Source organism: Mastigoproctus giganteus, chromosome 7 (assembly GCF_048544385.1).
Source record: "Mastigoproctus giganteus isolate SK-2022 chromosome 7, ASM4854438v1, whole genome shotgun sequence".
NCBI classification, from domain to species: Eukaryota; Metazoa; Arthropoda; class Arachnida; order Uropygi; family Thelyphonidae; genus Mastigoproctus; species Mastigoproctus giganteus.
In genome coordinates, this window is record NC_143581.1 from 52,346,103 (window position 1) to 52,369,934 (window position 23,832).

Here is a 23,832-nt window from a genome sequence, read left to right on the forward strand (position 1 = left end):
AGACAATGTGATGTATGTTCTGTCTCTCTGTGCAATCAGACTCATCTGCCTTCTTAAATCCCTCGAGTCAGACAAAATCTTCCCCTAAAGAATTTGTACTGGGATTGCCATATGCCTGGCTAAGATGAACCTGCACTACTTTGACCATCAACTCTATTATTTTCTCTGGAACATAAGTCAAGCTTACAGGTTTATAATTACTCACCTCTCCCTTTGATCTCCATTCAGAAAGAGGAGACATTTGCATTTCTCTAATTCACAGGGATCTCCCTTCCTGAATCCGAGAATGCTCTCATAATTATGGTTGGTTTACTTACCTCTTTTGCTGCATCTTTTAATATAATTAGATAGATTCTATCAGTCTCCAGGTTTTATATTTACTTTTAGACTCAAAAATGCCTTCCACTTTCCTTTCAGTTATCACAAAATAATTTAGCACCCAGTTATAATATGGCATACATTGGTAATTCCATCAATAAAAACTTCCATTTGCTGAATACAGATGTAAAAGATTTATTCCGGTTGTCGGCAACCAGAACAGGATCATCAATAGTTATGTTATTCATATACAATGATGTTATTCATACACAGAGACTAATTGTGGTTCGTTCCTTTCAAAGAACTCCTTGCTACTTTTCTTTGCATTCCTAGCCAAAGACTTCTCATAATTTGCCTTAGACTACCTAAATCCTTTGTGGCTTGACTGCAGACTAGTTTGTATTTACTGGATGTTTCTGTGTCCCCTGATAATTAATGATTACCCCATGCAGCTTCTTATTTGTCACTAGTCTCATCAGTTCATCTATCATTCATTTAGGACCAAACCTTGAACAGTATCTCTTAGTTGGTATAAAAAAACTTTACAATTACTTCCCATTTAGAATTTGTAATTGTTGACATTATCAGTTAGTCCCATTGAAAAGAATTTTAAAAAAATGTCTAAGACCATTATAGTTGCCTTTTTGAAAATTCTGCATTGAACTGTGATCTAATTTGTGATCAACTGCCACCCAGTGGTTCTTTTAATGCAGATTTTTTTTTAATGTACAGAATCACTACTGATAATCAGATCAAGAATATTGCTTTCCTTTGTTGCCTCTCTAACATACTGGGGTAAAAAGCAATTATCCAATAAATCCATAAAGTTTTGCTACTGTGTGAGTAACCAGCCCACAATTTCCAGTCAATATATTGAAAGTTATTCCCCTAGTGACATGCTGACTCACTCTGCTTGTCTGTATAGTTGTTCATTATACTCATTACAGTCATTTAGCCTATAACATACGCCTGTTTTTATTTTTGTTTTTCTGGTATACATTGGTACATATATCCTACCAAACTGATCCGATTGTACACTACACTGTCCACTTATGTCAACTAGCATTGCCTTAGTGTTTGTGCTTCTTAACCAGGAGCATAATCACCCCTGTCCAGTCTGTCCTCCTTATAAACACCACTCTCTCTCTCTCTCTCCATATTCAAATATCCTGTTTCTAATATCCTTATAATGTCCACATTTGATAAGCTAACCATTGTATATGTGCACCTGTTTTTGCTCGTAACCCTAACACGTAGTCCCACGAGGGCTGCCAGCAGGCTTGGTAATCCCCAATAGAAGTAATGCAAGAATCGGTTTCACCTCTGCATATGGCACGCACGGGATGCACATAAATTATATGCATCCCATGATAAATCTCATAATCTGCCTTAGAGGTCAGGCAAGCCAAGGCAGATTATGAGAAATCTTTTTGGCAAAGTATGCAAAGAAAAGCAGTAAACACCAGAAGAAAGGGGATGAATCATATTGGTCCACTCGACATGAATGGTTTATTTGTTGATGTTTCTTCTTAGGTTGTTGACAAACTGAATAGGTATTTTTGCATCTACATTCACACATGAGAAATTCTTTAGGGAAGTGGATACTACAAGTTTATCAAACTCTAACAGGGGGCTAAATGATTCTGAGAGGAAAGTGGTAAAATTAAACATAAAAGAAGGGACCTGAGTTGGATGGGATCGATTCAATTATATTAAGGGAGGCAGCAAACTCTCAGCCATACTTATGAGAGCATCTTTGGATTCTGGGGAGGTCTGTGGAATGGAGATGTGTGAATGTAACCCCAATTCACAAAGGGGGGGGGGGGAGGAAATGGATCAAAGGGCAACACGAGTAATTACAGACCAGTTAGCTTAACCTTTGTTCTAGGAAAAATAATGGACTCACTGGTTAGAATAGTAATGTCGGACCATTTAGACATAAGGGCAGTTATAAGTTAGTCTCAGCATGGATCTTTTAAGGGGAAATCTTGTCTAACTGATTTGACTGGATACTACAATGCAATATCACAAAGGAACTGGATGCAAAAAATAATTTTGATATCATATACTTGGATTTTTGATACTGTTTCACATAAAAGTGTGCTGTACAAATTGGAGCAATGTGGTATTAAGGGCAAGTTATTGGTGTGGATAAAAGAATGATTGAGTAGAAGGCAGAGAGCAGTTATCAATGGGCACTGGTCTTCATGGACTAATGTTATTAGTGGAGTTCTAAAGGGTTCGGTGCTGGGCCCATTGTTGTTTTCTGTATTTATTAATGATTCTGATGAAGGTATATCAGGCATAATGTCAAATTTGGCAGGGTGGTTAATGAGAGTAATGAAGGTATCCTTCTGCAACAAGATATAGAAAAATTAGGCAGATAGGCTGAGAAATGGCAACTGATGTTTAACATTAACAAATGACACAAATTGCAAACTGGAATTACTGCTACCCACACTGCATATGGGTAGCAGTAATTCCACAGTAACGTACAAACTATGTGGTATTACACTTAGGGTAGTGAAAAATGAAAAGGAGCCAGTGGCAATTGAGCAGCTAGATATGAAATTCTCCGAGCAGTGTAGACAGATTGCCAGGACAGCTCATAGAGTTTTGTTAATATATACAGGAATTTTGCTAGTAGGGATAAGGAAGTGTTTATCCCACTGTATAAGGCAATGGTCATGCCACATCTTGAGTATTTAGGAAGGACACAGAACTGCTGTAATGAGTAGCTCCACTATCCTTTATGTTATTATCAAAATCATACAATGTGACTGGTGAGAGTGACAAAAGTGCAGTTGATTGTTGGAACAAATTTCAGTCAGCATGCAGTTGATTGTTGGAACATGTTTCCAGTCATTGTTTTGGAAATGGACAGTTTGAATAAATTCAAGGAAGAACTAGACCTACTACTGGTGGGGATTGAAAGGTGAAATGTGATTTTATCATTCTTTCTTTCTTTCTTTTTTATGGATGATGCTGTATAAGCTTGCTTTCTTGCATCATTTGACACTGCTAATACTAATAATAGCTAAAGGTTTGCTTACCTCTTTTGCTACTTCCTTTAATATAACTGGATACATCCTACTCACCCCCAAGCATCATTTTTATGTTTAGCTTCAACAATGTCCTCCCCTTTTCTCTCTGTTATTATAAAATCATACTTAGTTCACCATCAGAATTTGTCTCACTACCGGCATCCCCACCCCCGAAAAATTCCTCATGTGTGAATGTATATGCAAGTTGAACTGTTGTTGATTCTGAGTAGAATCATTAATAGTGAATCCATTCTTATTTAGTCAACCAAAGTGATTCAACCCATTCCTACTATTGTTTACATAAGTAAAGAGGCCTGTGCCGCTTCTTTTCTTTGTATTTTTTTGCCAGAAACTTATTGTAATCTGCCTTAGCATGACTAACCTCCTTTGTGACTTAACTGCTGACTAGTTTATACCTACTGTGGGCATCTGTATCACCTGATAATTCATTTGCATTTTTCTTCACCACCATGAGTCTCATCAGTATATCTATCTATTTAGATATATGTCTTGAACTATAACTCTTAGTTGGTATAAAAAGCCTACACATGATGCAAGTAGGGAAACAGAATCTTGTACTACAGTTTCAAGATACAAACACATTCAACCATCTAGTCAGTGGTCTATATAGTGAGCCATGGCTGTTGGCATCCCTGTTTGCTTCTCATTTAGAAATTGCTGTTGGTAATTTCATGAATTGGTTCACTGCCCAGAATTTAAAATCTGTCTGAGTCTCCTATAGTCGCCTTTATGAAAGCAAAAGCTCTTTCCCTTGCCCTTGACAGTAGTTAAATCTTTAAGCAAATCCCACATCAATACAGTTTGATCACTGCCATTTACTGGGTATTTTATCTGAAGAATCTTAATGTACAAAGGGTCACTGCTGATAATCATATCAAGATTACTGCCTCTCTAACATGCTGCTGTAGGAAACAATCATCCAATAAATCCACAAAAGTCTTGCTACTGTGTGAGTAAGCAACCCACAAGGTCTAGTCAATATTTATAAGTTCACTGGTTGCACTGCCTTATATTTTATGTGCTTTTTAACTAAGGACATAACCCTCCAATCCTGTCTTGTCTGTACACATTATACTTTCCATATCCAAATTCTCAATTCCTTATTACCTGAGTGACACCATGCCTCTGATATTCCTCAAATTTATTTATTACGTTCCTAGCATTAGTATACATACAAGTATACCTTCAACTGTTTTTACTCTTATTAATCCTAACAAATCCCATTTTTTGCTTGTTCCACAAGAACACCCAGTAAGTCTTAAAATCCCCAACATTTTGCTAGGCTACTGTTAATCTATTACTCTGCATATACCTCCTCCCAAGGCTAGCAGTTTTCCAATTCACCTAACGCTACCTCGATAACATCAACAAACATTCTTGCACCCCTTCTATTTCAGTGCATCCCGTCTCTGTAAAAACTGTCTCTCCTGTTAACAAGCACAGTCCATGCTGAAAATGTGTTCACGAATGAGCCTATGCATTCATCACTATCCATTCCATCATGATGTAAGTGAATGGTCAGGTACTGCTTATGTGGCTTTACAATACCTGGAAACAACAGACCATTACAAGGCTTCCTTTTTCTAACATTTTGATAAAACACAACTAATTTATCACAGATAATATTTATGTGCTACGTGTGTGTGTGGGGAGGTAGTTATGAGACTTTTCACAACTGTACTTATCTAATATAATGGGAAACTTAGGCAAATAAATTTAACAAAATAATAGGATAACATTTATTTGCACAAGCATTATTCCTGCCTCCCCAATGCCCACATTAAATATAATTATACAATGTGAATTCTAATTTGTAAATTAAAACTCTGGTATTTATTATATATGTTTTACATAATAATTACTCAATTTAAAAATAATTTTAAAACCAGGCTTTTATAATAGTTACCTGATTTGGATTGACTACTTTGATTGTCTGTCTAACTGGTCCTGAATTATTTGGAGGTACAGTGTTACTACTTGGCGGTAGAAGTTGCAACTGGAATGTCTTAAAAGAAATTATAACAACACAAATTATTTTGAAATAATGATAACAAAAGCTGAAATTTCAACATATAAAAAATAATATATAATAAATTTTCTATAAACTGAGAAATTTTAACATGAAGGTTCTAAATAGGTTCCTCCCCGCCAAGACAAATCATAGCCTGACTAGCATTAGTATTAACAGAAGCATATGATGCATGAAAGCAAGCTTATACAGCATCATCCAAAAAAAACCTCTTTCAGTTTCACCCACCCATTCACTCCAAAAGCTTCTCAGGTCCAGCTTTGAATTTATTTAAGCTGTCAACTTCCACAACAGCAGATGAAAGTTTGTTCCTGCAATCAACCACCTGCTGGCTAAAGGCAAATTTCTGCACACCAATTCAACAACTGTCTTCCCTCGATTTGAATTTATGCTCTCTCTCGGGTGCAGAATCTGAGCAAGAGGAAGAATTCCATCAGCACTGAGCATGATCAAACCTTACAAGGTCAAAGCCTTATACACCTCAATCAGATCAACTTGCAGGTGTCTAGTCTCCAGACACTGCAATTGCAGAATTTAAGCCTTTCTTGCATGAATAAGCATGAATTATAAAATTAATTTCACAGAGCCCAACAAAAGACACATTAAAGCAGAGTAGGGCCTTGGTATATGTGGGGATTATGCTCCTAAAAATGACTGCAACCTGCAACTACATAAATAGCGAAGTTGGTCTACGAAAAAAGAAAAATTTGGTTCTCAGCTAAGCATAATATTTTTCTAGAAAATATACTTTAATACTGTACTAATATATTTTATATACACTGATCACCCAATGGACATTCAATAACTAAACTTTTTACTTAACAAGTAGAGGTCAATGCTGGAAAAAAGTTGCAAGTTAGGGTTAAATTTGAAAGTGTCTGCAATTCTGCCCAGACACGATAGCAGGGAGTATATGATGAGAGCCTTGTCAATCAATTCAGCCCTGGAGAGATTGTGAAAGGCTCACTGGGTAGAATTTTTTTTAATGTGGTCTGTGCTTGCTAACAGGAGAGACTGCTTCTACAGGGATGGGATACTTTTAAATAGAAAGGGCACAAGGGCACAAGAATATTTACTGATGCTATTGAGACAGTGTTAGGTGGGTCAAAAAATTGCTAGATTAGGGAGGTTCACAGATTAACATAAGCCTCAGGCAGAGGCAAAAGTGATTCTTGCACTGCTTCTATTGTAATGAGCAGTAGCCTACAGAGCAAGTTGCTGGGGACTTCAAGAGCTGCTGGGAGTCATCATGGAACAAGTAGATACATGGGCTGTGTTAGGGTAACTAAGAGTAAGAACAAGTGCATGTATACTTGCATGTACACTAATGCTATAAGTATAGTAAATAAAATTGATGAATTTGAAGTGCTGAGCAAGACATCAAAAGCAGATATTGTTGGGATATCAGAGACATGGTTTCACACAGATATAAGCAGTGCCAAAACGACAGACAGTGTAGAAAGGGAGGAGTGGTTATGCTGTTAGTTAAGAAACACACAGAATCTAAAGAAGTGCATCCAGTTGATATGGGTGGACAGTGCAATGTTGAGTCTTTTGGTGTGACATAAACACTGGAAAAGGGGAAAACAAGAGGAGTATGTTATAGGCCTAATGACTCTGATGAGTACAATGAACAGTTGTGCAGAGAAATAGAATAGGCCAGTAAATCAGAATATCTTGTAATGGGGATTTTAACTTTCCAGATATTGACTGGAACATGTGGGTTGGTCACTCGCATGCTAGCAAGACTTTTGTGGATTTATTGGAGGATTGTTTTCTACAGCATCATGTTCAAGGGACAACCAGAGGGAGAATACCCTTGATCTTATTATCAGCAGTGATTATTCATGCATTAAGAATTTGCAGATAAAGGAACCACTAGGTGACAGTGATCATGGTGTATTGATGTGGGATTTACTTAAAGATGTAACTACCATCAATGGGTAAAGGGAAGGGTTTTTGTTTTTGAAAAGGTGACTACAGTGGTCTGACCATTTTTAAATTCTATTACAGTGGGATCAACTGATGATGTTACCACAGGTGAATTCTAAATGTGAAGTCTTCAGGGACTTAATCTTGGAGGCAACTAGGCTTTTCATACCACTTAGAAATACTGTTCGAGGTTCAGGCCTAAATGGATGTCGGATGAATTAATGAGGCTCATTGCAGAAAAGAAAATGCATGGGATGCATATAAATTTATCAGGCAACAAAGAAGCCTATGGCAGATATAAGCTAGTCTATAATAAGTCACAAAGGAGGTTAGGCGGGCGAAGGCAGATTACAAGAAATCTTTGGCAAAGGACGCAAAGAAAAACAGCAGAGAGTTCTTTACTTATGTAAACTCTAGAAGGAAGGGGATGAATCAGATTGGTCCACTTAACATAGATGGTTCGACTATTGATGATCCTGATCAAGTAGCTAATAAACTGAATGAGTATTTTGCATCTACATTCACACATGAGGAGTTATTCAAGGAGGGGAATGCCAGAAGTTTATCAAACTTTAACAGGGAGATAAATGATTTTGTGATAACTGAGAGCAAAGTGGAGGAGAAATTGTTGAAGTTAAACATAAAAAAGGCACCTGGGGCAGATGGAATCTATCCAGTTATAATGAAGGAGGCAGCAAGGGAAGTAAGCAAACCCTTAACCATAATTATGAGAGCATTCTTAGAGCCAGGGGAGGTCCCCATGGACTGGAGATGTGCAAATGTATCCCCAATTCACAAGGGATTCAAAGGGTGACACAAATAATTATAGACTTGTTAGTTTAAATTCTGTTCTGGAAAAATAATGGAGTCACTGGTTAAAGAGGTCATACAGGATCCCCTAGACAAGACAGCAGTAATAGTTCAGACACAGCACAGGTTTGTTAAGGGGAAGCCTTGTCTGATCACTTTGATTGGATACTACAATGTGGTCACAAAGGAACTAGATGCAAAACATAATTTTCATATCATATAGAGGAACTCCCCGACTTACGTAATATTCGACTTACGGAAATTCGACTTTACGTAAGTTTTTGCCAGCCAGTGCAAACTTAAAAAAAATTGTGGAAACGTATTTTGCATCCAATAGGAATAAATGGAGGTATCATGAAAATATCGTAATGTGAACCCAATAACACAATTTTTTTTTTTTTTTTTTTTTTGTAATTCATTCCAAGTGCTTGGAAGTTGAAAATTTTGCTATATTACTAAGCCATTTATCTTTCTAAAATATCATATTTATGTTGGAAATTGCACTACCCTTTCATTGTTATCATATGTTCCCGTTATAAGAATCAATTTTGAACCCTTTTGTCATATTTTTATGAAGCATGTTTCTGGAGGTCACGACCATAAAACAATGACTTTCCGGTTTATTGGGCTTTTCTGTTCCTGCATCTAATTATAAACAGGTAGTAAACACCATTTTCTTGCATTTGCGATAATACCGATAACTGCAATTGTGTGGGTTTTTAAGCTATTATGGTGAAATGTGTTCCGACTCACTGAAACTTTCAATTATACAAAAAACAAATTTTCAAAAACTTCTCCTCATTCCTATTTACATATTACAATGATGAAGAGAAAGCGATCAACGATAAGTGTAAGTGGCGGTAGTGCCAGGAAGCGAAACAAAACTGATTTAGAAACGAAGATGAAAATGATTAAGAAATACGAAGCAGGACAAAGTTCGCCATCTGTTGCAAGGGAATTAGGTCTCGCTCCTTCAAAAAAGAGAATAGTATTTTAAAGGACAGTGCACATATAAAGGAACATTTCAAAGGATCAAAGCACTTAAGATTAACAATGATCACAAAACAGCGTTCAGGTTGGTTATATTGAAGATGGAACAGCTGTTAATAATATGGATGGAAAATCAGATTCAGAAGCGAGTGCCCCTGAGTCTAATGTCCATTCAAGCAAAAGCAACAAGTATTTATAAAGATGTTAAGGATAAGTACGGCGAACCCCAAAGCAAGTTCGTGGCAAGCAGTGGGTGGTTTTAATAGGTTCAAGCATCGAGCTGGTTTCCACAACGTTAAAGTATGCAGTGAAGTCGCCAGTGCCAATTCTGTAGCTGCAGAGAAATTTTGTGATATGTTGGAAAAAATTAGCGGCTATTCAATGCAGCTAATTTTTAAAGTTGACGAGTCTGCTCTGTATTGGAAAAAAGATCCCGTATCGACCATACATTGCCAAAGAGGAAAATACAATGCCAGGTTTCAAAGTTTCAAAAGATAGGACCACGCTCTTGCTTGGGGCTAATGCAGCAGGTGATTACAGATTAAAACCACTGTTTGTGTACCATTTTGGAAATCCTCGTGCATTTAAGGGCATCAATAAAGCCACCCTACCTGTGCATTTCCGACTGAACCAGAGAGCATGGATAACAATATCTCTTTTTGAGGATTGGTTTAAATGCTGCTTCATTCCCGAGGTTGAAAAATATTGCAAAGACAATGACATTCCTTTCAAGATTTTCCTTCTATTAGATAATGCTCCTGGATGTCCTACGCATCTAGATGATTTCAATTTGAATGAGGGTCATATTTCTACCGCTAAACACAACGTAACTCATCCAACCTATGGATCAGGTTGTTATTTCAAATTTAAAAGCATACTATTTATGCACAACATTTGCTCAGACATTGTCTGTAGTAGACACTGAGAAAAATTTTACGTTAAGACACTTTAGGAAATCTTACAATATTTACCACACCATCTTAAACATTAATAAGGCCTTAACCAATATACCTTCATCAATGATATTGATGAAAGTATATCAGGCTTAATGTCGAAGTTTGCAGATGATACAAAGGTTGGCAGGGTTGTTAATGACAGTAATGGCAGTGTGCTACTGCAACAGGATCTAGATAATTTGGGCAGATGGGCTAAGAAGTGGCAACTGAAGTTTAACCTTGACAAATGCAAAGTACTGCATATGGGTAGAAGTAACCCCAGAGAAACGTACCAACTGTGTGGTACTACACTTAAGGTGGTAGAAAACGAAAAAGACCTGGGAGTAATTGTGCAGTCAGATATGAAGTTCTCTGAGCAATGCAGACAGGCTGCCAGGGCAGGTCATGGGGTTTTGTCAATGATATATAGGAATTTTGCTAGCAGGGAAAAGGAGGTGATTACCCCTCTGTATAAGGCAATGTCAGGCCACACCTTGAGTACTGTGTACAGGTCTGGAGGCCTCATTTTAGGAAGGATGTAGATTTACTTGAGCGTGTACAGAGAAGGGCAACAAGATTGGTGAGGGGAATGAAGGGATCCTCTTACCAAGAGAGGCTTAAGTTCTGCAAATTGCAGTGGCTGGAGACTAGGCATCTGCGTGGTGATCTGATTGAGGTATATAAGGCTTTGAATGGGTTCAGCACGCTGAATTCTGATGGGATCCTTCCACTTGTTCAGATTATGAACCTAAGGGGGGGGGGGATAAATTCAAATTAAGAAAAGACAGATGTAGAATAGATGTGCGGAAATTTGCCTCTAGCCAGCGGGTGGTCAATTGCTGGAACAAAGAACAAACTTCCATCTCTGTCGTTGTGGAAGTTGATAGGTTGAATAAATTTAAGGAGGAACTGGACAGGCATTTGGAGGGAATGGTGTGATTTTTTTTTTTTTGGCTGATGCTGCATAAGCTCATATATTTGCTTTCTTGCATCACATGCCACTACTACTACTACTGAAAGTTGTTTAAATGGCACATTGCAGAATATATGCCCACGGCACGTAAAAGACTTCAAAGGGTTTGAAAAAGTCAAATCATATGAAGAGGTTACAGATAAGATTGTAAAGGTTGCGGAGCTACTTCAGTTGGAGGTTGTTGCCAAAGACATGGAGGAGTTAATAGAGGAAGAAGAGAAGGAATTATCTAACGAAGAACTTATTGACTTGCAGGTAGCGATAGTGAAAGAATAAAATGCTGATAAAGTTGAAGATGAACCAAATGAGGAGCCGAGATGCTTCATCAACAGAAAGATGGCAATGGCATTTTGTGAAATTGCATCAACAATGCTGAGGTATGAGAAGATGGATCCTTACAGCGAATGATTCTTAAAAGTTAACAGAGGGGTGAATGATATGCTTGTTTGCTACAAAGAAATCTACGATGAAAAGAAAAAAGCCACTGTCCAGTTAATGTTTTTTCGTAACGTTGAGCGGCTTCTAAATCTCCATAGCCCTCAACATCTGCAGCAGCGTACTTATCAGTTAAAGATGTTGATTCTGGCAACAATGCTCGAGAGGTAAAAATTACTGATATTATGCCTGTCTCCTCTCTTTTTTTTTGTAATTTTATAATTTTGAATTTTTTTTTAAATTGCATATTTTTGTAATTTTTCCTGCGCATGAGATAAAAAATTGAATAAATACAATAAATAATTGTATTTACATGTTTGTCGAACATTACCGAATTACGTAGCGTTCTTCGGAATGCAACCCTTACTTAAGTTGGGGGAGTTTTTGTAATTGGATTTCAGGAAAGCTTTTGATACTGTTGCACATGCAAGACTGCTGTACAAATTGGAGTGGTATGGCATTAAGGGCAAGTTACTGCAATGGATAAAGGGATGGTTGAGTGGGAGATGGCGGAGAGTGGTAATAAATGGACACTGGTCTACGTGAACTAATGTTATTAGCGGAGTCTCCCAGGGTTCGGTAATGGGCCCATTCTTGTTTTGTATATCTATCAATGGTATCGATGAAGGTATATCATGCGTAATGTTCAAGTTTGCAGATGATACAAAGGTTAGCAGGGTTGTTAATGATAGTATACTACTGCAACAGGAACTAGAAAAGTTAGGCAGATGGGCTGAGAAGTGGCAACTGAAGTTTAACATAGACAAATGCAAAGTACTCCATATGGGCAGCAGTAACCCAAGAGAAACATGAGTGTAGTACCACACAACTGTGTGGTACTACACTCAGGGAGGTGGTGAATGAAAAAGACCTGGGGGTAATTGTGCAGTCAGATATGAAGTCCTCTGAGCAGTGTAGATGGGCTGCCTGAGCAGGTAATGAAGTTTATTCAATGATATATAGGAATTTTGCTAGAAACAAACAAGGATGTGATTATCCCTTTGTATAACGCAATGGCCAGGCCACACCTTGAGTACTGGATACAAGTCTGGAGGCCCCATTTTAGGAAGTAGTTGCTAGAATGAGGACAGAGAAGGGCAACAAGATTGGAGAGAGGAACAAAGGGGTGTGCTTACGAGAAAGGCTTACTGCAAGTTGCAGCATCTGGAGACTAGACACCTGCAATGTGATCTGATCGAGTTGTATAAGGCCTTGAATGGTTTGAGCAGGCTCAACTTTGATGGGATACATCCGCTTGTTCAGATTAAGAACCTGAGGGGGCATAGATTCAAATTGAGGAAAGACAGTTGTAGAATAGATGCGTGGAAGTTTGCCTTTAGCCAGCAGGTAGTTGATTGCTGGAATAGACTTTCACCTGTTGTTGTGGAAGTTGATAGCTTAAATAAATTTAAGGCTGAACTAGACAAATATTGGGAGTAACCGGATGGGTGAAATGGGAAAGTTTTTTTTTGGCTGATGCTGTATAAGCTTGCTTTCTTGCATCATATGCCTCAACTAATGCTGCTTTGGTAATATATACAAAGCAGAAAGCTAGAGTTTATCTAATTGTATAAGTTACGGCACAAATTAACAAAAAGCATCTTAAACTTATCAGCAATGAAACTAGACACTACCAAGAAATTCAGACATAGTACCCTGTATTTTTACCAATGGTGCAAGCTTATATTAACAATCACTTGTAAAAAGTTACAATAACTTCTCTACCAAACTGACTGACCTGATCATCAAACCCTTGGTGGGTCTGCAACTTGGATGGGGTGTGAAACTAGTAGAACAGGGCTGGATACACTGGAAATAGAAGATGAGAGAAGAGAGTGTGAAGAAGAATAATGGATCAAGGTGGTGCCAAGAAAAGATAGGGACAGTGGGTGCATGCAGTTTTTCTCTGTTACTACTGTTGGGATTGGAGATCTTGTGATTCCTAGAAATAAATTCCGAGAATAAAATGTAAGAATCACAATATGTGTTCAAAAGCTTTCCCATCCAAACACATCACAGAGGGTGAGAGATCATTTTATACCAGACAGAGCAAGGCACACTCAGATTTGTGATGTGTCAGATATGTCTTGTTTAAGAGGTATAAGATCTCCTTATCCAGCAGCTGCAAGATTGGACCAACTACACATGATGCAAGTAGAGAAACTCAGAATCTTGTGCCAGCTTCAACATACAAACACATTCAACAATCAGTGGTCTATATAGTGAGAATTCAGTCAGTGGTCTATATAGTGAGAATTGGCTGTTGGTAATGTCAACAGTGCGTCACTCATCCAGAACAAACAACAGCTGAAATCTTCAAAAAGGCCTCTGAGGTTGGGAAAGTTTATATTCACTATATTACATTAATACATCAACTGTTGAGTTAAAATAATTTAATACTGTATATATATAAACAATACAGAGGATACTGTAACAATCTATTTACAATACATAACTGATAGTGAATAAAGCCTAAAAACAAAATAAAATACAAATTTTAAAATACAATAAAATATATAAGATTAAAAGCATTAAAACATACAATTGTAGCTTTCGGGGGAGTCCGTCTCCTTTCTCAACAAGAAATAATACTTGCGCAGCACATCCTTAAGTATCAGGTTCACGGCACACGTGGTTGATCAGGTGCATGAACAAAAGTTCCTGCACGTGCCCCAGAACTGGAAGCAGTTCGGGAACGTGGTAAACAGAAACAAACACTCATCTTTTGAGAGGACTATAGCCTCAAAAAGGGGGCGAAGCCACACACCCCTATCCCTATTCGTAGTATTGTTGTAGGATGAGCAAACCCACAAGCTCTCGAGCCACTTGCGGTCCCAGAACCTATGCGCCCGATCAAGGATGACAGCATTTTCTGGGGAGACTTGGTGCTGTCTTTCCCAGAAATGTTCAGCAACAGCGAACTTATCAAACCCTGCAGTCTGTATGGCACCCGTGTGTTCCCCCAGACGATCCTTAGCAGGTGGTACTCTCCCATTCCTGAATGTAATGGTATACAGAGATGCCTCCAGGCTTAAAACCACAATCTATAAGAAACCAATGTGCTGGAGCCAGTATACTAACTACAGGTCGGCGCAGACTAGGCAGCATAAGAATAGCATCGTTAAGGCACTATTTGATAGGATTGGAACCCACTGTAGTACCTTTGAGGAGAAAGAAATTTCACGAATTGCAGCAGACCTCATGAAATGTGGTTACCCCCAGAGGATCATGGATAAATATAGTAGAGGAGTGGAGTCTACCCATAGAGAATTGACTGTTCCGGTTACCACAGCTTACATTCCCTACTATCCAGGCCTTATAGAATGCATTGCAAGGGTATTTCGGGATCACCAAGCCCACTTGTGTGCAACTTCCGGGTCAGAGGTTGCACACAGTAGTGTCGCAAGTTAAGGACCCCATATCAAGGGACTCCAGTAGTGGGGTTATATATGAGATTAAATGCCCGGATTGTGGGGAATGTTATGTGGAGGGAAATGGGGCGGCGGCTTAAGGATCGTCTGGGGGAACACACGAGTGCCATACAGACTGCAGGATTCGATAGTCTGCTGTTGCTGAACATTTCTGGGAAAGACAGTACCAGGTCTCCCCAGAAAATGCTGTCATCCTTGATCGGGCGCATAGGTTCTGGGACCGCAAGTGGCTTGAGAATTTGCTTATCCGATAACAATACTATGAATAGGGATAGGGGTGTGCGGCTTCATCCCCTTTTTGAGGCTATAGTCCTCTCAAAAGATGAGCGTTTGTTTCTGTTTACCACGTTCCCGAGCTGCTTCCAGTTCTGGGGCACATGCAGGAACTTTTGTTCATGCGCCGGATGAACCATGTGTGCTGTGAACCTGATACTTAAGGATGTGCTGTGCAAGTATTATTTCTTGTTGAGAAGGGAGGCAAACGCCCCAGAAAGCTACAATTGTATAGTTTAAAACTAATTAACTATACAATTGTAGCTTTTAATCTTATATATTTTATTGTATTTTAAAATTTGTATTTTATTTTGTTTTTAGGCTTTATTCACTATCAGTTATGTATTGTAAATAGATTGTTACAGTATCCTCTGTATTGTTTGTATATATACAGTATTAAATTATTTTAACTCAACGGTTGGTGTATTAATGTAATATTGTGAATACAACAGCTGAAATCAGCATTCTAAAAAAAAGAGGGGGGGGGCAGAAATGGATTCCATCAGCACCACTTGCTTTATACTAGATATATGTTTGATATTCCCACCCATAAAAATTTCTTCAAGTGTGAATATAGATCTAAATAGTAATAGTATTTGCCGTATAGTACAAGAAAGCCACAGGCTTTTGCTGCACTGGGGGGCGGGGGGCGGGACCCAACCAAGTAATAAGAAAACACAAACTATATGCTTCCCTCCTCACACAGGTAACTATCCAGTTGAATTTTGAATTTATTCCAACTGTCAGCCTCAACTACCTGTGAGGGCAACTTGTTCCAGCGATCAAGGATTTGCTGGCTAAAAGAAAACTTCCTACAATCTAATCTAAACATCAACCCCTGCTAATTGAATTTATGACCCCTTGTTCTGGAATTCTTTATATTAGTGACAATTCCATCTTCATTCATTCTACTAATCCCTCTCGGAGCCTTATAAATGTCAATCAGCTTGCCTCTGAAGTGCCTGTTTGCCAAGCTCTATAGCCCACATAATCAGAGTTTTTCCTCATACAGTTGTCCTTCTGCCAATCTCAACCATTTGAGTTATTATTATTAGCCAATATGGTGTAAGGAAGCCTGAGGTTTATGCTGCACTAGCAAAAAAAAAAAAAATATAAATATATATATATATATATATATTCTGAATTATCCTGAGAGAGAGAGAACAAGAATCAGAAGTAGAAAGGAGTCACCAAGAAAGAGAAGAATGATGATATCCAGCTCAGGACCCTAGTGAGCCAAGTTCATACTCACCAGTTGTAAGCCCCTGGAGTTGCCCATATTTGGATCCTTTCAAGAAGCTCACATCTTTATATCTTTTTTCAGATTAGGTCTACATACTTGAACAATATTCTTAATGTGGTCTTACAATTACCTTATATAGTAGCATTATAACATTCCTATCTGTACAGGATAACATTCGATAAATCACTGATAAGACACCGTGGGGTGGGGTGTCCTGGTTGCCTGTTTACACTGTTCAGAAAACTTCATATCTGCCTATATTGTAACTCCCAGATCCTTTTCCTCCTCCACTGTTTTACATGCACCCCCACCAACTGTATAGTTGGTGTGTGTGTTATATGCCTAATGAATATGATGAGTATAATGAGAAATTGTGCAGAGAAATAGAGTGGGCCAGTAAATCAGAGTGTCTTATAATGGAGGATTTTAACTTTCCAGATGTTGACTGGAACTTGTGGATTGGTCACTTGCACACTAGCAAGACTTTTGTGGATTTATTGGATGACTGTTTTCTACAGCAACATGTTCAAGAGGCAACCAGAGGGAATAATACTCTTCATCTGATTATCAGCAGTAATTATTCATGCATTAAGAATTTGCAGATAAAGGAACCACTTGATGACAGTGATCACAATATATACTGATGTGCGAATTACTTAAGGATGTAACTACCATCAATGCTAAAATGGAAGGGCTTTTGCTTTCATAAAGGTGACTTAAGCACCTGCAAGGAGATCTGATTGAGGTGGTTAATTCTTTGAATGAATTGAGTGCAAGCTAAATATTTATGGCATCATTCTTGCTTGGGTGATGCCAAACAGACGGGTGAGAATTTGCTTTCAACAAGAGTAGTTGAATGTTGGAACAAACTACCATCTAATGTTGTCAAAGTAGTTTGAATATATTTAAGGAACATTTAGACAAATCATCAGAGGGAAAAATTAGATGAAAAATGTGGGATTTTTTCCTCATTAATACTGTATAATCTTGCTTCCTTTTCATCACTTCCCACCACTAATACTAATGTATCTCTCTCTCTCCCCCCCCCCCACCTGCAAAGGTCCAATAAATCACTGACGATATACTGATGGACATCATGTGACTTTCTAGCTTCTTTGTCTACAATGTTTGGTAAACTTCATGGCATATATTAAGACCCACCCACCACCACCCAGTGTTTATCATTATGATTCTGTAAGAGAGAAAAAAAAAAATCCCTTAGCCTCAAATCTCAGTCTATATGTAATTTCCCAAATTTCTGTTTCCTAAACCTCACATTTGGCATCTTAAAATCTTAGTTGCCATTTCTTAGACTATATTTATAATTAATCCCAATCATTTTGAAGCCATGCAGCCTGGTTCTGGCCAACCTTGAAGCCACTTTGACAAAATTGTTCACTGATGTTGTTAATGTAGATTAGAAACAACAAAGAGAGAGGATTCAGAACCATTCCCTGAGGGATTCCGCTTGCAATGCTAGTTCTCTCTGAAGAATGCCCATTTTTCAACCAACCCTTGATGCACCTCAGGACCTTCCCTGTAATCCCAAATTACACCAAAGTATTAAAATTGTATATTTTATTTAAAAGTAAGCACTGAAATAACTTTGAAAATTTTTAGCATTCAGTTTCTGGCTTGGAGATGTTTGTTTGTTTCAATATTTACTTGTGCAACAGCTGCAATGGCTATAGTGTGTAAAACATTGTTCTCTTCTTTTGGCTTATATAATGTTTAATTTTTGGTGAGTGCTATTGTAGCAGTTTATTTTAAGAAGGCTTTCCTGTAGTATGTTAAGCTACTATGCTAGTTCTCTTTTATTGTACGTTACACTTTTTAATAATGCTGGTCAACAGCTAAAATGTTTTGATGATAAAATTAGTCAATTTCAACTGATATCAATTACACTAATATTAATGTGCTAAATATAATTGACATATGCTCTGTCTAACATTGATGTAACCTAGTGAGTATTATGTACAATGGAACATTTCTCCAGTTGTGGAGCAGATGAGTTTAAATGATCTAACTCCTTTTCCTTATGCTGATTATTAGCTCTAGTTTCGACAATACTACAGATGTGTCACTTTCAGTGCATTTTTGTTTGATTTTTGGGGAAACTTGACCTTGAGGTATAGTTTGTGTGGCAACACTGCAGCTATTGGCACTGAGCCAGGCATCTCACTGATGCCTGATTAATTAATGACTCCTCTCTAACAGAGTCTCTCTACTCGCTGTCTCAGACGTACTGTTTCTGCTGCATGCCTTTTCTACAGATACATCCAAAGGCACTGTTCTTCTGAATTGGCTTCTATAATTCCCACTCTCTCTTTCAAACCAGTCTGAACACATGCCGCCACGAACACAGAACCAACTTTTCATCTTCCTCGTTTATTCATTCAACTGCTGTTTTCTGGAACATCCTTCCTTCATACGTATTTCCTGAAAAGTAGTCTACAGAAGTTCAAGTCTAATGTCAACAAATACCTTCTTTCGTCTTCTCTATTGTCAAAATTACAAAAGCCAAAATTATTTTTGGCTTTTGTAAACCCAAATTGGACTAACAGTAACAGGTGTGAGCTCTTCTTCTGATTTTCAAGATATTTTCTGCCTACCATCTATTAAAAATTGCCTACAATTTCTGTGGAAACAGAAATTGTAGGCAGTTTTTAATAGATATGGCAGAAAACAGCTTTAAAATAAGATATATCAGCATCTACTTGAACAGTTACAAATAATTTGTAAATAAATATACACATTATTTGAAACTCTTCAAAACATAAATATAAAACACATGAGATGGTTAAAAAAAAAAAGTGAAAACAAAGCTACAGAAATACATGGAGTTAGCAGATCACATGTTCAGTGCTTTCAAGCAAACATTCAATAAATCTATCAGCTTCATATTCAAAAAATATAAGAGACATGTATATTTAAAAATATTTGACTAAAATAAATGAGAAAATTAAAATTTACTTTTTGGTGAGTGCTATTGTAGCAGTTTATTTTAAGAAGGCTTTCCTGTAGTATGTTAAGCTACTATGCTAGTTCTCTTTTATTGTAAGTTACACTTTTTAATAATGCTGGTCAACAGCTAAAATGTTCTGAAAAAATATAAGAGACGTGTGAAATTTACTTAAAAGGTACAATTTCTGGGAAAACTGGAAAAGTTAGAAGTATGAAATAATAGGCTACAATTACATAAAATGAGTTTTAATTTGTTTCAAAGTGCAATTACAATAAAACCCTTTACTGTTTCTGTAAACTTAACTGAAATTTTGACTGAGCCGGATGTAATTGATATTGCATGCAGCTCATTCAAAATTTTTATCAAATATAATATTAATGCTCCAGTATCAAATATAATATTAATGCTACATTTTCACATTTTAGTTCAGTAAAACTGTTAAAATTCTCAACAAAAACAAGATATTTCCTGATGACCTACCTTTGGCACTGCAGCTTGAAAAACAAAATCATTTATACTGTGTGGTGTGTTATTGGTTGCTGTCAGCAGGATTGTAACCATCTGAGGATTGTCTTGTGGTCTCTCAAAATCAAATACTAGTTTCAATCCATCTTTTTCAAAAATTACTAATTGGGGTATACCTGAAAGATAAAAAGCATCAATAAAGAATTATATAGAGTGAATTTCTCATTTATTAGACATCAATTGCAAAGTAAATCATTTCTGTTACTTACCTCTAATAATTGCTTAATGTAATAATGGAAGATATGTTTGTCAAATCAATATATTCATTCTTTTCTTTGATTTCTGATACAACTCCATATTTAGCATTAGTTGAGGTATATGACACATAAAAAAGAGGTTACACAGCACAGCCAAAAAAAAAAAAAAAAAAAATCTGAGCAAGAGGAAAAATCACATCAGCATTGAGCTTGCTTAAACCATTCAAGGCTTTATACACCTCAATCAGATCACCTCGTAGGTACCTAGCTGCCAGACACTGTAATTTGCAAAACTTAGGCCTTGCTTCGTAAGAACAACCCTTTGTTCCTCACCAATCTCATTACCCTTCTCTGTACTCGTTCCAGCAGCTTTACATCCTTTCTAAAATGAGGCCTCCAGACAGGCAGTAATCAAGGTGTGGCCTGACCATTGCCTTATAAAAGGGCATGATCAACTCCTTATCGCAGCTAGAAAAATTCCTGTATATCACTGACAAGACCCCATTAGAGGCCTGTCTGCACTGCTTAGAAAACTTCATATCTAACTGCACAATTACCAGGTCTCTTTCATTCTATACTACTCTGAGTGTAGTACCTCACAGTTGAGGTACTACACTTGAGGTATTACTCTAGGTTGAGGTATTAAACTAGGGTTACTGCTACCCATGTGCAGTAATTTGCATTTGTCAATGTCAAATTTTAGTTGCCACCTCTCAGCCCACCTGCTCAACTTTTCTAGAACCTGTTGCATTAACGTACCATCCTTACTGTCATTAACAACTCTACCAACCTTTGTATCATCTGCAAACTTGGACATTATGCCTAATATATCTTCATCAATATCATTGATAAATACAGAAAAGAACAATGGTCCCAACACAGACCCCTGAGGAACTCCACTAATAACAAAAGTCCACAAAAAGAGTAGTGTCCATTGATTACTACTCTGTCTTCTCCCACTCAACCATCCCTTTATCCTTAGCAGCAAACTTGCTCTTAATGCCATAATGCTCCAATCTGTACAGCAGTCTTCCATATGCAACAGAACAGTATCAAAAGCTTACCTAAAATCCAAGTATATGATATCAAAATTATTGTTGGCATCCAGTTCCTTTATGATCACATCATAGTATCCAATCAAATTGGTCAGACAAGACTTTCCCTTAACAAATCCATTCTGTATCTGAACTATAACTATGGTCTTGTCTAGATCAGCGGTCGCCAACCTTTCGGACCTCACGGACCACTAAACTCAAAATTTTGAATCCCGCGGACCACTACCATGATTTTTTCCATAAAAGTAACATTCTAAATATGAAATGGTACTTACACTTGTTTTTGCACTCCAAGTTATTTGCAAAAAATTGGATATCATTAATGTTAATATAATTAATAATATAATGGCCTTATAATGATAAAAAAAGTATAATAAATAAACACAGATATATTCATTATAAAAAATGCAAAAAAAACATTTTAAATTTTATTTTATTAAAAAAGAATTAATAGAAACAATTATCAAATATCGAGTGCACCTCGACATAGAGGTGTATAAAGGATTAATTATAGCAAAATAATCAGTGTGACATTTGTGGCTGCTTTTTGAAATAAACTGTCGGATTCTTGGCTCCAATGACGTTACTGCAACACGGAGAGCCCTTTGTATTTCTAGCTGACGGGGGCCTTTTCACTCAGCACTTGGTACTCACTTTTTATGGAAATCCAAAAACGGGATCTTGTTAGGGACGAGTGGAATTTACCTTTGAGACTGTTGTCGGATGATAGATTGATTAGGCTTTCTTTTTCTTTCATGTTCAAATTACTATCCTCGATTTTCAACGAAAATGGATCTATTATCCATGTATTTCCGTGTCTGGGGTCCTCTTCCTTTGGGTAATAACGACCAAAAGAGTCAGTGAGCGACTGTAAGTGCAATCAAACAAGAGTTATTTACCTGACATCCTCCTGTTTCATATAATCATCAAAATTTGCAGATCTTCTTCAGCCAACTGCATTTGCCACAGCAATATCTTCCTTTGAAATGCATCCACTTTGCCTCGCAGAGTGATCACATTCGTAAGCTGTCCTTGCAAGGACGTATTCAGCTCGTTTAACAGAGAAAAAATATCTGCCAGGTATGCAAACTTGGCTAGCCAATCATCGTTGGACAAGAGATCATGGAACCTTGAATTATTGTGCTGCTGAAGAATAACTTGACTTCTTGGTGCAGGTCGAACAATCGAGTTAGTACTTTGTCCCTCGACAGCCATCTCACCTCAGCATGAAGAAGAACATGAGTATGCTGAGAGCCCATTTCTTCACAAAGCACCTCACTTATTCGAGAATTGGGCGCTTTGTGGCGAATTTCGTTTACAATTTTAATTACATCAGAGAGTACTTCGGTGCAGTTCTGGAGATAATCTTTTCGCCACAAGTTGCTCACGATGTATAATGCAATGAGTAAACAAGATGTCTGGGTGTCCAACGTCTTTCACTTTTGCAACAACACACCTGAACGATGTCCAGTCATGCTTGCGGCACCGTCTGTCCATATCCCAACACATTTCTTCCATTCAATACTGTGTTTCAGGAAATAACAATTAAGTACATTGAAAGTTTCAGAGCCTGTTGTTCTACCCGACAAGATTAGCGAACAGAGGAGTTCTTCCTTTAATTCTCCTTGGCAATCAAACCTCACAAAACAAAGAAGAACTGCTTTGTTAGTTATGTCTGTTGATTTGTCAAGTTGAATTGAATAAAACTTAGAATTTTTCACAAGTGCAATCACTTGATTTTCAATATCTTCGGCCATGTCTTCAATTCTGCACTTCACAGTGTTAGCGGACAAAGGAATTCGTTTCAGTTTCTGGACAGCCTGTTTCCCCAAAACTTCTTCACAGGCTTGTAACAAGCAAGGCTTAATTAATTCTTCTCCAATCATATATGGCTTTTTACATCTCGTGATTTGAAGTGCTATCAAACAAGAAGATTTTACTAAGGACTTATCTTCAACAATCATTGTTGTTAATGAACTTTTTTGCTTTTGCAAATTTTCACGCATCCTTTGGAAGTATTCAACTGGCTTTTTTACCTAAATCTGGATGTTTTGACTGCAAGTGCCTGCCGAGTTTTGAAGGTTTCATGGCATCACTGGATAAACTCTCAGAACATATAATACAAAGTGTCCGTGGATCCAATTCACTTCCAGGTTCTTGAATAAATCCAAACTTCAAGTAGTCCGCATCATATTTTCTTGAAACTTTGAACCTTTTCTTCTCTCCGCCTCCAGTTCTAATGTCCTTCCTGATGATGCCTTGCGGTGGCTGCGGAGGCTCTGATTCATTAACCAACTCATTACAACGCGATGTATTACGTAAGAAGTGCAAAATGCTTGCTTGCTTTTTCTCACTCATTGGGGTTATTTTATTTGAATATAAAACCAAACAAGAAATAAGATAGTTATCAAACTCAAGCTCTTTTATGCCATTAAATATCACACTGTGCAGTTAAAATAAAAATATCATTGGTCACTTACCTAAGAACTGCGAACTGCGCCGTGCCCAGGCTAGGCCATCAATAAGAAATAGAAATAGCTTTCTATATTTTTTAACAATAAAAGCATTGCTAATACCGGATATTGCACTGGGCCTTTTATAAACATGCAACGTAATAAGGTGAAAATTGCAAAAAAAGTAGAATCAGAATATAATG

General features: G+C 37.5%; 1 protein-coding gene across 5 annotated transcripts in view; it reads right to left on the minus strand.

Annotated features, from left to right (window-relative positions):
• Positions 1-23,832, minus strand: part of LOC150082893 (AP-1 complex subunit gamma-1-like) — a 489,084-nt gene that overhangs the window by 51,529 nt on the left and 413,723 nt on the right. For all 5 annotated transcript variants that reach the window (XM_090377666.1, XM_090377665.1, XM_090377663.1 and 2 more), the window contains 2 exons: positions 19,880-20,040; positions 5,290-5,388 (listed from right to left, as the gene is read on the minus strand). In XM_090377666.1, the coding sequence (XP_090233792.1) occupies positions 5,290-5,388; positions 19,880-20,040 (260 nt within the window). The remainder of the gene's footprint in view (positions 1-5,289; positions 5,389-19,879; positions 20,041-23,832) is intronic.